This window comes from Tiliqua scincoides, chromosome 6, assembly GCF_035046505.1.
Source record: "Tiliqua scincoides isolate rTilSci1 chromosome 6, rTilSci1.hap2, whole genome shotgun sequence".
Taxonomy (NCBI): domain Eukaryota; kingdom Metazoa; phylum Chordata; class Lepidosauria; order Squamata; family Scincidae; genus Tiliqua; species Tiliqua scincoides.
Genome location: NC_089826.1, coordinates 86,752,117 through 86,765,452, shown reverse-complemented (window position 1 = coordinate 86,765,452; position 13,336 = coordinate 86,752,117). Strand labels below are relative to the sequence as shown.

At 48.6% G+C, this 13,336-nt stretch overlaps 1 protein-coding gene across 2 annotated transcripts in view; it reads left to right on the top strand.

Moving 5' to 3' along the window:
- LOC136655621 (protein mono-ADP-ribosyltransferase PARP12-like) overlaps nucleotides 1-13,336 on the top strand; it is a 49,602-nt gene that overhangs the window by 20,644 nt on the left and 15,622 nt on the right. For both annotated transcript variants that reach the window (XM_066632204.1, XM_066632203.1), the window contains exons 3-7: nucleotides 64-316; nucleotides 901-1,041; nucleotides 4,193-4,870; nucleotides 10,071-10,172; nucleotides 12,062-12,185. In XM_066632204.1, coding sequence (XP_066488301.1) covers nucleotides 64-316; nucleotides 901-1,041; nucleotides 4,193-4,870; nucleotides 10,071-10,172; nucleotides 12,062-12,185 — 1,298 coding nt within the window. The remainder of the gene's footprint in view (nucleotides 1-63; nucleotides 317-900; nucleotides 1,042-4,192; nucleotides 4,871-10,070; nucleotides 10,173-12,061; nucleotides 12,186-13,336) is intronic.

Sequence of the window (13,336 nt, the reverse complement as noted above, 5' to 3'; positions counted from 1 at the left end):
GTAGTTCAGAGCAACCCAGTAGTGTTGAAAGTGCCAACGTATATCTCCTTTTCCTTTTTCCAGGTATGCAGAGCCTACAACAAAGGGGACGGGAATTGTTCCCTGCAAGAGAATTGCCCTAAGCTGCACATTTGCCACTATTTTCTCAGAGGAGAGTGTCGGTTTCCCCTATGCAAGAGGTCTCATAGCCTCGTGAATCCAACTGCACTGAAACTGCTCCTTGCCGAAGGGGTGGACGATAAAGTGGCTTGGAATATCCAGAGAATTTGTGAGCACAAGACTCTTGCGCTGTTCAAAGAGATACGCCTACAAAAAGGTGAGCACTTGGATATCATGAGAGCCGTGAGGGCAGAATGACAGTCCAGTCCTGAGCTGCCTGGCGTACAAGGCTGCCATGGCGCTACTGCAGGATCCTACACACGCCAGGCAGCCCGTGGTAGCTCTTTGGGGGAAGGGGACGGGTAAGTAACCCCACAGTGGGCTGTTCGATTCTGCAGCAGCTCATGAGCTGGCGCAGAATCAAGGAGTCCCGTGTCGGACACAGGGCCCAGGATTCGGTGGAGCTGAGCTCCGCTGGTCCCTCCCCCACCAACACCTTCTCCCTGCCCTCCCCGACCCCCCCGCCCTGGCCCAGATTGGCACCAAGCAGTAGAACGCGGGCCTAGCACTGGAGCTGGCCCAGTGTGGGCTCACGCAGGGCTAGTTCCAGCAATGGGCCTGTTGTCAGGCTCACAGACATGCATTACAGCACGTTTGCAAGAGTGCCCGCGGCAGTAAGCTGGCGTGCTGGGCTCTGGATTGGGCCCTTAATTGCCTGCACCCCTGCACACAATCTGATATAGAAATGCATCTTTTCTCTTCTTCTGAATCTCTTGTCCCTTCTTTTGGATTATTCCTCAGGCCCCAGGCCTGCGGTCCATGTACAAAGAGTAAAGCCACGTGCCGGGTATCGGAAAGAACACACACACGAGCAAACTTCCGGTGATGCTACTCTTGTGGACTCCAAACTCAGAACAAAAACTCTTGTGATAGAAAACTCAGGTGTGTTAAGAAATATGATTTTTCCCCTTTGAATCTCCCCACTGGGCCTCAGTATTCTGTTTCTCACTCTGTGCCCCTTTTTTGAGGGGATCCTGATCGAGTGTGTGCAGGTGTGTTGTTTGATTCCTGGCTGGCTGGCTGGCTGGCTTTGGTTCTTGAGCATAGTGAAATTGGTGGAAGCAGATTTTCAAAATTGCAAGATGTCACTGACTCTGGAGTGATTCCATTTAGCTGCAGGGGATTGATGGTTCTGGTTCCTTGGTTTGGTATGCTTAGAGAAGGTGGTCAACATTTTTCTGGCTTCCTGGCAAGCCAGATGAATTCTGTGAAGTGAATTGGGTTGCTTCCTGCAAAAGTGAAGACTCTGCAGAGCCTTCCAGCCTTACAGGAGACATTAGCCTTGCTCATAGAGGTTTTGAGCAAAATTGTTGTCCGTGTTCCATTAAGAGATGTATTAAGTCCAGCATTCTCTGATTCTCTCTGGGGCTACTGTGCTGTCAATTCTGTCTTCAAGAAGCATGGCAAAGCTCTTTAGGGGAGCGGTTGTTCTACCATCCATAGATCCTGGTTCCTTGTTATGCAAGTTTTATACAGCTTGCCAGAACTAACCATCTTAGGATCCAATTTCTTTGTCCATGGAGTTTGTGAACTTCAGGGTTCTTTTCCATATTGCAGTGAAGTCATTGTGTGTGTCTGGGGGGGGGGGGAGGGCTGACATTTTTGTCTGTCTGGGTCGGCATATTCCAAATATGTAATGTGCTGGTTTTTCATGTGATGCACATCTCAAGTTGACAATCGGATTTTGTATTTAATTCAGTAGCCAGATTCAGCAACAGCCATTGTGAGGGAGCTCAAAGCCCAGTTCTAATTTCAGCTTACCTTGAACCAGGGGTGGATCCAAGGAGGGGCCATAGGTGCATGCCCCCCCCCCAAAGCTGTTAAGCTAGTGGGGAAGGGTAATAGCAGAGGGCAAACAAAATGGGTTTTGGGTTTTTTTGGTTGCATTGGCAGCCCAGTGCTGCCTCGTGACATTTTCTGTGAGCTACCTCATGTTTGGGGGGGGGCGAAGTGGCTTTCCCCCACCCCCTAAGCCACTAACTCCTGTTCAGTTGCTCTGGCTGCTCCTCCTTTGCCATCCCCTTGTTATCAAGCTCCGTGGCTAGCCAGCACTCATCAGGCTCCTTCTGGAGCCTTGTCCCCCAATCCCCATCATCCAATTTCTTTTTAAAGCAGAGTTGATTTGCAAGACGTCCTGGTGCAGAGAGCGATGTTGCTGCACTGAGCAGGTCTACTCAGCAGTAAGTCCCATTGTCTTCAATGGGTCTTATAGGAGTGCAGCCTAAAATCAACTGGCCCCACTAAGGACATTTTCCTCCCTCCCACAGGCTGCAAACAGGCAGTTCTTCCCTAGTTTCTATTCCATCTTTTCAGAGTGGCCTCAGGTACATTAGCTGGCTGCAAAGGAGCCCGCCCCAGGCAAAGTCTAGGCGAGAGGGAGGGTTGTCTGGGGCGGCTTTTGAGAGAGAAAGAGGTCCCTGCACAGTGGAAATGGACAGTCGACTGCAGCCTTTCTGTGGCTGAAATTGAGTCCTACCACTCTAGTATGGAGACACAGGCTGCCATCCTCTCCACACTTACCTAGAAGTAAGCCCCTTTGACTATAATTAGACTTACTTCTGAGTAGTAAGATTGCATAAGATTGCACTGATAAGATTGGGCTCTCAGACAGTTGCCTGTTGCCTCCATCCTCCATTGGCAAGAACTGCAATTAGCCAACTGGAGCTGTTGGAGGAAACACACACACACACTAGAACCAACTGAAAAGTCAAAGCGTGAGCAAACGTTCCTTTTCAGTTCACTCCCATGTTGGATGTTAAGCATCCCCATGAAAGGGGGGTGAGTGAGGAAAAAAGGATGTTTCATGGTGAAACTGGGAGGAGGAGAAAGGAGGGCAGCTCTTGAAGTTCTTCTCTGTTCCTTTTGCCATGATGAGAGAATCCCAGTCTTTCCTATCTGGGACCCAATCCTATCCAATTTTCCAGCACTGGTGCAATCGTACCAGTGGGGCGTGCACAGCATCCTGCAGTGGAAGGGCCATCACTGAGGCCAACACGTGTTCCTTTACCTTGGGGCTGCATTGCGCCTGTACCGGTGCTGGGAAGTTGGTTAGGATTGGCCCTTAATTAGATTAGCTGGGCCTTGGTGCTAAAAGAGCAACTGCTGAATTCTTGTCCTTCGTAGAATGTCATTGTTAAAGGCATAGGAGATCTGTGGCTTTCCACATTAAGTTCCCAGAGCAGGCTTTTCACATTAAGTGTGGTCTGGGCTTGTTGAAGAAGCAGAAATTCCACTGAATGATCCTGTTTGGAAGTGTTTGTAACTGATTAGCCGCACCCTTGTTTTGAGTCTGATTTAAATATGGTGTGAGGGCAGGGTCATTTTCTGGGCATATTCTGTGCTGATGTCAAATGCAAAACTAGAAATATAGGGGGCTGAACCCCAGAAAAGAAGGTGGTGTTTTTTTTGACTAGCTTGCAGGATTTGATGCGCTGATTATAGTCCCTGAAAAATATCCTATGCAAATGTGCCATTCTGAGCATTACTGATTTCATTTTATAATGATGATAAATGGTATATCTAACTCTGTGGACCCAAACACCTTTAACTTGTAAGTAAATTTAAGGGCACTCGCTGGAATGGGGAGCAGAAATTGGGAGAAAAGGGAGTGCCCTGGGCAGGGCATCCGCCGGAGCAGTCAGACTGGGAGCCCAGGTCTACCCACACAGCAAATCTTGGCCATGGATGCCACTGTTCAACTAGGAGCCATGGTCTACCTGGCAGGTAGATCAGGGCTCCAAGTCCAGATGGGAGTCCAGGTTTATCTGCTTGGTTCACCTGGGCTCTGGAGTTAAGCTAGAGCTCAGGACCCCCCCCCCCCAATACAAGCTCTGGATCCGCCCCTGTCTTGAACTGGAAGGGATTCTCCTCCACCAGTGGAAACAGGAAGTCTGCTAGATTAGCTCTGTTTCCAGAGTCTGTTGGGAAGGAGTTAACCCAGTCAGGATGTCCTCTTTAGTCCGAGGAGAAGGCACTCTCCTAGAAAGTTCCATGTTCTGTTCTCTGCCTTTCAATCACATCTCTTTTCCTTTAGGGTATTTGTCCACCCCCAGACCAGCAACAAGTGGAGGAAGTGATAAACCAGATACTGGAGATCAGGAGGAATACAATCTCCTGAATGCAGCCTGTGCAGGTATGCAAAACCCTGAACAGGTTCCTGTGAAGACCCCTCTCCAGAACCTAAACCCTGAGCAGACTTCTGTGAAGACTTCTCTTCTCCTGAACCTAAACCCTGAGCAGGCTCCTGTGAAGACCCCTCTCCAGAACCTAAACCCTGAGCAGACTTCTGTGAACACTTCTCTTCTTCTGAACCGAAGCCCTGAGCAGACTTATGTGAAGACCCATCCCCTGAACCCAAACCCTGATCTGGCTCCTGTGAAGACCCCTCTCCAGAACCTAAACCCTGAGCAGACTTCTGTGAACACTTCTCTTCTTCTGAACCGAAGCCCTGAGCAGACTTATGTGAAGACCCATCCCCTGAACCGAAGCCCTGAGCAGACTTATGTGAAGACCCATCCCCTGAACCAAAGCCCTGAGCAGGCTCCCGTGAAGACCCCTCTCCAGAACCTAAACCCTGAGCAGGCTCCTGTGAAGACCCCTCTCCAGAACCTAAACCCTGAGCAGACTTCTGTGAAGACATCTCTTCTCCTGAACCGAAGCCCTGAGCAGACTTATGTGAAAATTTATCCTGAGGAACTACATCTGAGCTTAGGTGAGCTAATCTGCTTTTCAGCATGGAACCCAAGTGGGTTGTGGGTCTCAGGCAGAGCATCTGTATCTCTGCTCCAGAGACTTTCAACCTTTCCAGATTCAAGGCTGAGCTTCAACCTCAACATGCAACACAGAACCCACCTTTAATTTATCTATTGCTATATGTGTTACAGGGACTGTCCCAAGGTTTGGATTAGGTTGACATTCACATGTCCCTGCTGACAATCCCTGGTAATGTTTCTCAGTATACAGATGGGCCCTCCTTATCGGCAGACCTGCAGGTTTGAGCTTCTGTGGATGCTGAGCTCACACTGCAGAGGACCTCCTTGCACCTCAGGATACCTTCCAGACATGACCAGAAGTTGCCAGCGTAAACCAGAAGTGGCTTCTGGTCATGTGTAGGAGGCTTTTGTAGAAACTGGGAGGCCACACTCGACTTCCGGAAGGAATGTGTCCCTCTAAATCTCATGTGAATGCAGAGCACAGGAAAGGAAGGGGATGATCTAATTCCTGCCTTTGTTTAGTGAACAGGGAGCAGATTAAGGTGGTTTCCTTTTGCAGTGGGCTGGAGGGAGGTGGTGGCAGACTTGGGGTGCAGGGTGCCCCAAATCCACTGCTCCTTCCACCAGTCACCCTGGTGCAGTCTACCTCACATAACTTCATGGTGTGCCAACCATGGGTCTGTGTCAGATGGGGTGCAACTGGTAACTGTCACTAGCTTTGCTCCCGAGTTGCCATTTGGTGACTTGTACCTGTTGATAGATCCCAGGTTTCTAGTTAACAAAGGAGATCACACACACCTGTGGTCAGCCTCTCTTTGCAATGCAATGTGGCATAATAATCCATTACGGGGTACAAGCCATGATGTGTATGCGCAACCTCCTGATTTTAGAAATGGGTTATGTCAGAATGCCAGATGCAAGGGAGGGCACCAGGATGAGGTCTCTTGTGATCTGGTGTGCTCCCTGGGGCATTTGGTGGGCCGCTGTGAGATACAGGAAGCTGGACTAGATGGGCCTATGGCCTGCTCCAGTGGGGCTGTTCTTATGTTCTTAACTACAATTCCCAGGAAGCCTTGCAGGTCTCTTGTTACCTGGTGTGCTCCCTGGGGCATTTGGTGGGCCGCTGTGAGATACAGGAAGCTGGACTAGATGGGCCTATGGCCTGCTCCAGTGGGGCTGTTCTTATGTTCTTAACTACAATTCCCAGGAAGCCTTGCAGGTCTCTTGTTATCTGGTGTGCTCCCTGGGGCATTTGGTGGGCCGCTGTGAGATACAGGAAGCTGGACTAGATGGGCCTATGGCCTGCTCCAGTGGGGGCTGTTCTTATGTTCTTAACTACAATTCCCAGGAAGCCTTGCAGGTCTCTTATTATCTGGTGTGCTCCCTGGGGCATTTGGTGGGCTGCTGTGAGATACAGGAAGCTGGACTAGATGGGCCTATGGCCTGCTCCAGTGGGGCTGTTCTTATGTTCTTAACTACAATTCCCAGGAAGCCTTGCAGGTCTCTTGTTATCTGGTGTGCTCCCTGGGGCATTTGGTGGGCTGCTGTGAGATACAGGAAGCTGCCTAGTTTGCCAGCTTCATACATGGTGTTGTACATACGGAGCATGCTTAGGTGAAGCAATTCCAGCTTCGAAGATGGTACCGCATGCCTAATTTGCCAGTTTCTAAGATGGCAGTGTGCATCTTAACGTGACCCACCTGACCTCAGGTCGGGACCCACCAAGTGGGTCGTGACCCACAGTTTGAGAAACAGTGCCCTAGAACACTGTTTATCAAACTGGGTCGGGACCCACTAGGTTGGTCCCAAGCCATTATCAGGTGGGCCCCCATTCATGTCAATATTTTATTTTTTAAGGGCCGCTAGCATGGCGTGGTGAGGCTCCCTGCAAAACCGGAAGCTAAGCAGGGTCAGGCCTGGTTAGTACTTGGATGGGAGACCACCTGGGAATACTGGGTGCTGTAGGCTTATACCATAGTCTTTCGAGACTGAAGGTTGCCAACCAATGCTGCCGTGGAATGTGACTGCATTTGGGGAAATGTTACAGGTCTGTACTTTGAACAGGCTACCATGTATATGTTTTTAACAATGATAGTCAATGGGACATACTCCTGGGTAAGTGTGGGTAGGATTACAGCCTAGGATTCTTAAAAATTTTCCTACTTGATAATAATAATAATTGAGTATTTATATACCGCCTTTCTGGTCATCGAATTACTCCTCTGACTTCATTCAAGGCAGTTTACATAGGCAGGCGTTTCTAAATCCTTCAGGGGGATTTTTACAATCATAGAGGTTTTCTCTTTCAAGAACCAACAACATTTCAGAATGGATCTTCCTGGTTTGTTCTCACTTCCGGCCTCCAATTCTCCCACACAGGCTGACAAGCAGCTCCATCTCTCACATGGAGGGCAGCCAAGATAAATAATATAATAATAATATACAGTATTTATATACCGCCTTTCTTGGTCTTTATTCAAGACTTTATTCAAGGCGGTTTACACAGGCAGGCTTATTAAATCCACGCAGGGATTTTTACAAATTGAAAGAAGGTTCTCTCTTTCAAGAACCACCACATTCAAGATGTTACACTCCGATCTGGTTTAACATTCTGGCTTCCATCCTCCCACGCTCCGAGCAGATGGAACAGCTCAGCTGCAGCTTGCCGGCTGCTTCAAGGTCGCACGGTGCCGATGGCCTCGAACTGGCGACCTTGTGGATGTTAATCTTCAGGCAAATGGAGGCTCTACCCTCTAGACCAGACCTCCTGCCCAGACCTCCTGCCCAGACCAGACCCTCCTGCAAGAAGATGCTTCTTGCTCACACCAAGAGCAGGTGGAATCACTCAGCTCGACTTGTCATAAGAACATAAGAACAGCCCCACTGGATCAGGCCATAGGCCCATTTAGTCCAGCTTCCTGTATCTCACAGCAGCCCACCAAAGAGCACACCAGATAACAAGAGACCTCATCCTGGTGCCCTCCCTTGCATCTGACATAGCCCATTTGTAAAATCAGGAGGTTGCACATACACATCATGGCTTGTAACCCGTAATTGATTTTTCCTCCAGAAATTTGTCCAATCCCCTTTTAAAGGTGTCCAGGCCAGAAGTCGTCACCACATTCTGTGGCAAGGAGTTCCACAGACCAACCACAGGCTGAGTAAAGAAATATTTTCTTTTGTCTGTTCTAACTCTCCCAACACTCAATTTTAGTGGATGTCCCCTGGTTCTGGTGTTATGTGAGAGTGTAAAGAGCATCTCTCTATCCATGCCCTGCATAATTTTGTATGTCTCAATCATGTCCCCCCTCAGGTGTCTCTTTTCTAGGCTGAAGAGGCCCAAACACCGTAGCCTTTCCTCATAAGGAAGGTGCCCCAGCCCAGCAATAATCTTAGTTGCCCTCTTTTGCACCTTTTCCATTCCCACTATGTCCTTTTTGACTTGTGGCAACCAGAACTGGATGCAATACTCCAGGTGTGGCCTTACCATCGATTTGTACAATGGCATTATAATATTAGCTGTTTTGTTCTCAATACCCTTCCTAATGATCCCAAGCATAGAATTGGCCTTCTTCACTGCCGCCGCACATTGGGTCGACACTTTCATCGAGCTGTCCACCACCACCCCAAGATCTCTCTCCTGATCTGTCACAGACAGCTCAGAACCCATCAGCCTATATCTAAAGTTTTGATTTTTTGCCCCAATGTGCATGACTTTACACTTACTGACATTGAAGCGCATCTGCCATTTTGCTGCCCATTCTGCCAGTTTGGAGCGATCCTTCTGGAGCTCCTCACAATCACTTCTGGTCTTCACCACTCGGAAAAGTTTGGTGTCGTCTGCAAAGTTAGCCACCTCACTGCTCAACCCTATCTCCAGGTCATTTATGAAGAGGTTGAAAAGCACCGGTCCCAGGACAGATCCTTGGGGCACACCGCTTTTCACCTCTCTCTATTGTGAAAGTTGCCCATTGACACCCACTCTCTGTTTCCTGGTCTACAACCAGATCTCACTCCAGGAGAGGATGTGCCCTCTCATTCCTTGACTGTGGATTTTTTCAGTAGCCTTTGGTGAGGGACCGTGTCGAACGCCTTCTGAAAGTCCAGATATATAATGTCCCGCATCCACATGCCTGTTGACCTTTTCAAAGAATTCTATAAGTTTCGTGAGGCAAGACTTTCCCTTACAGAAGCCATGCTGACTTTCCCTCAGCAAGGCCTGTTCGTCTATGTGTTTTGAGATTCTGTCTTTGATGAGGCATTCCACCATCTTACCCGGTATGGATGTTAGGCTGACCAGCCTATAGTTTCCTGGGTCCCCCCTCTTTCTCTTTTTAAAAATAGGCGTGACATTTGCTATCCTCCAGTCCTCTGGCACTGCTTGTCAGCTGCTTCAAGGTCTCGCCACTCTCAGTTGTTCTGGGAGCTGCTGTTTCCTCAAACTGGCAACCTTCCGATGTTCTCTTCGGGCTAACGGAGGCTCTACCCTCTAGACCAGGGGTGCCCAAACCCGGGCCCTGGGGCCACTTGTGGCCCTCGAGGCCTCTCAATGCGGCCCTCAGGGAGCCCCTAGTCTAAAATGAGCCTCTGGCCCTCCGGAGATTTGTTGGAGCCCACACTGGCCCAACGCAACTGCTCTCATTGTGAGGGCGACTGTTTGACCTCTCGCGTGAGCTGTGGGATGAGGGCTTCCTCCACTGCTTGCTGTTTCACATCTGTGATGCAGGAGCAGCAGCAAAGGAAAGGTCAGCCCTGCTTTGTGCAAGGCCTTTTATAGGCCTTGAGCTATTGCAAGACCTTCATTCATTCATATAAGTTCATCTTTAATATATTCAGTTATGTAAACTTATGTAAATTTATTCAAATTTTAAATGTAAATTAATTCTTTTTTTTCCCTGGCCACCAACACAGTGTCAGAGAGACGATGTGGCCCTTCTGCCAAAAACTTTGGACACCCCTGCTCTAGACCAGACCTCCTGCCCCAAGTACTTGATGATGTCACTTCCAGTCATGAACTCAGTTCCGGTGGGTCCTGACAGGTCCATTCCATTCTAAAAAGTGGGTCCCGGTGCTAAATGTGTGAGAACCACTTCCCTAGAACATACAACAACCTACTTCTTGATAGAACAAATTGTGTGTCTTTTCTGAGGTGCAGGATGTATAAATTGTCCCTGGACCTTTTTCCCTTTTCTCTTACAGGTGCAAAAGTACCTGATCTTTTTAAACCTTCTCAGAAGGTCGAGAAAACAAAAAGTGATGAGATATGTTTGCACTACTTGTGGCGATTCTGCAAAAATAAAAGTAAGTCTTCTCAACAGCCAAGTTCGGGGCAGAGTTTTACTTGGGGAAGAACAGCTCCTCAGCTCAATTTTGCCCATTAGTTTACATTTCTTCCACTTGGCTCAACCCCAGAAACAGCAGAAGGGAACCCAGGTGCTGAAGCATGGGGGGGGGGGGGTGTCAAATCAACTGGAATGGGGGGGGGAGCACAGCTCCCAATTCCTCTGCCCACAGATGATGTGGTCATATAGACGCAGTGGTTCTCCTTACAGCTCAGAGGTCATAAGGGTAGCACATGGATGACTTCTGCTCTGCTCCAAGGCTTTACTCCTTGGCTGTACTCCATGATTCCATCTTGTCATCAGTCTGTGACAAATGCTGTAAGCATGGGGTCTGGGCAGGGCTAATGATGCACTTTCACTCCTTTGCCCCCCTCCCCACTATATATTGGTCTCCCTGCATGTATAATGTCAGAAGAGGGCTGGTCTAACCAGCATTTCCCAAACTTACCCTGGTCATGGCGCCCTTAGTGTCACAGGCGCCTGTTGTGGTGGTGCTGTGGGAGGACATGGTGGCCAGTAGCACTCCCCCAAGATTGCACGCAATCTCGTTCCAACCGAAATGGCGGCACCCACAAGAGCTGGTGTCCTTGTGAGTTCACCATGACGCCCTTGGGCACTGTGGTGCACAGTTTGGGAACCACTGGTTTTGTTGGTTACGAATGAAATCACATTTCATTGAAGGAACGCTTTAGTAGTCTGGAGAGCTTCATGAATCTACTCTGCTGCTTGTTCTTTAGGTGGTAGCAGGGTTTAACCACATCTTTTATCAAGTTTGGCTGGTGGCTGGCCACAGTGCTTCCTCTTGGGTAAGGATCTGGCCACCATCATCAGTGCGTGATAATCTCCCAACTAGTCAACTAAGCTGTATCCTTGAAAAGCATTTGGAACCTGCAGTTAGTGCAGGAAAATGGTGCCTTATCTCCTGATGGGTATGGGATTCAGAGAATAAATGGCCCCAGTTGTAGCTCATTTGTACTGTCTTCCTGTTTGCTTCTGTGTCCAGTCCAAGGTGTTGGCTCTATGAAGCCCTAAATGACGTGGTTCATAACAGCGATTTTCAGCATTTTTCTTCTAATGGCGCACTGAGGTCTTCACCTTTTGTGATGTCACCTCTGGCAGAACCCAGGTTCTGCAGCTCTGTTTTAGGACAACTTCTGCAGGTGCATGAAGCTGTTCCTTTTCAGAAGACTTTTTGAAGTTAATACTGAAGACACAGCTGGTTTTTCTTAGCTGTAGTGTATTCCAGGGGTGCCCAAACCCCGGCCCTAGGGCCTCTTGCGGCCCTCAAGGACTCCCAATCCAGCCCGCTGGGAGCCCCCAGTCTTCAGTGAGCCTCTGGCCCTCTGGAGACTTGCTGAAGCCCATGCTGGCCTGACGCAACTGCTCTCAGCATGATGGCCAACCTCTTGTGTGAGCTGTGGGACAAGACCTCCCTCCACTGCTTACTGTTACAAGTCTATGATGCAACAGTGGCAGCAAAGGAAAAGCTGGCCTTGAGCTATTGCAAGACCTTCATTCATTCATATAAGTTCCATTTCTAATATTCATTTATGTAAATTTATTCAAATTTGTAATTTAAATTAATTCTTTTTTCCCCGGCCCCCGACACAGTGTCAGAGAGATGATGTGGCCCTCCTGCCAAAAAGTTTGTTCACCCCTGGTGTATTCTATAAGCTGTTTCTGTGGTTTTTGTGGCTGCTTTAAGGACTGAGAGATTTTGTTCTCTTTTGTATTGTTTTGTATCTCTTAGAATAGATATCTTTTTTTTGTTTTAAAGCTTCATTTCTGTTTTCTGCTCATTGATTCACAGAACCTGTGGCCCTTTTCTTTTATGTCTTGTTTTTGCAGATGACTGCAGCATGGTCCACTACCATCTGCCTTATCGATGGCAAATACAGTCTGGGGTTGAATGGAAAGACTGTGCCAACATGGAGGAAATTGAGAAAGCTTATTGTGACCCAAGTACTACCAGGTATAAAGCCAGCCTTGCCGTACCTGGAAAAAAAAAGTTTATGGGAAAGTATGTTACACAAGCAGAAGCAAAGCTTTCATTTTTGAGGATGTCTTACAGATGTACACATGCTTGTAAATTTTAAAAGAAACGGCAATTTTTAAAAACCTCCCTCACCAGAAAGAGGTGAGGGAGCTCTGTCAGCTCTGAAGATATAGAATAGATATAGAATTTTGAGGGCATAAATATAAGAAATACTAGTATTGTATTGGCAACCTTCAGCCTCGAAAGACTATGGTATCGCGCTCTGAAAGGTAGTTCTGGAACAGCGTCTAGTGTGGCTGAAAAGGCCAATCCGGGAGTGACAATCCCTTCCACACCAGGAGCAAGTGCAGTCTGTCCCTGGTCTGTCTCCCTGGCTATGGGCCTTCCTTCTTTGCCTCTTAGCCTCAGACTGTTGGCCAAGTGTCTCTTCAAACTGGGAAAGGCCATGCTGCACAGCCTGCCTCCATGCAGACCGCTCAGAGGCCAGGGTTTCCCACTTGTTGAGGTCCATTCCTAAGGCCTTCAGATCCCTCTTGCAGATGTCCTTGTATCGCAGCTGTGGTCTACCTGTAGGGCGCTTTCCTTGCGCGAGTTCTCCATAGAGGAGATCCTTTGGGATCCGGCCATCATCCATTCTCACGACATGACTGAGCCAACGCAGGCGTCTCTGTTTCAGCAGTGCGTACATGCTAGGGATTCCAGCACGTTCCAGGACTGTATTGTTAGGAACTTTGTCCTGCCAGGTGATGCTGAGAATGCGTCGGAGGCAGCGCATGTGGAAAGCGTTCAGTTTCTAAGAAATACTAGAATAATTCATTTTGCAGTTAAGAGGGTCACCTTGAACGACTCCCAAAACTGGAACTCCTGTCTTTGCTGCTGACTTTCGTTGGGGTGGGAGGAGGTAAATGTTGCTCGGAAATAGTCGTATCCTAGTGGATGAGTCTTCCAGTCTCATCTCATTCACCACCATCCAAATTTGGTCTGGAATGATGATATAAATGTGGAAGACTGCTAATTCCTTACAGCCCAATCCTAACCTGCCCTGGAGGAGGCAGGCTGGCAGGCCTGCACTGCATCCAAGGCAGGATTGGGGAGGAAAGCAGCTCAGCCAGGGCAAGAGGAATTGC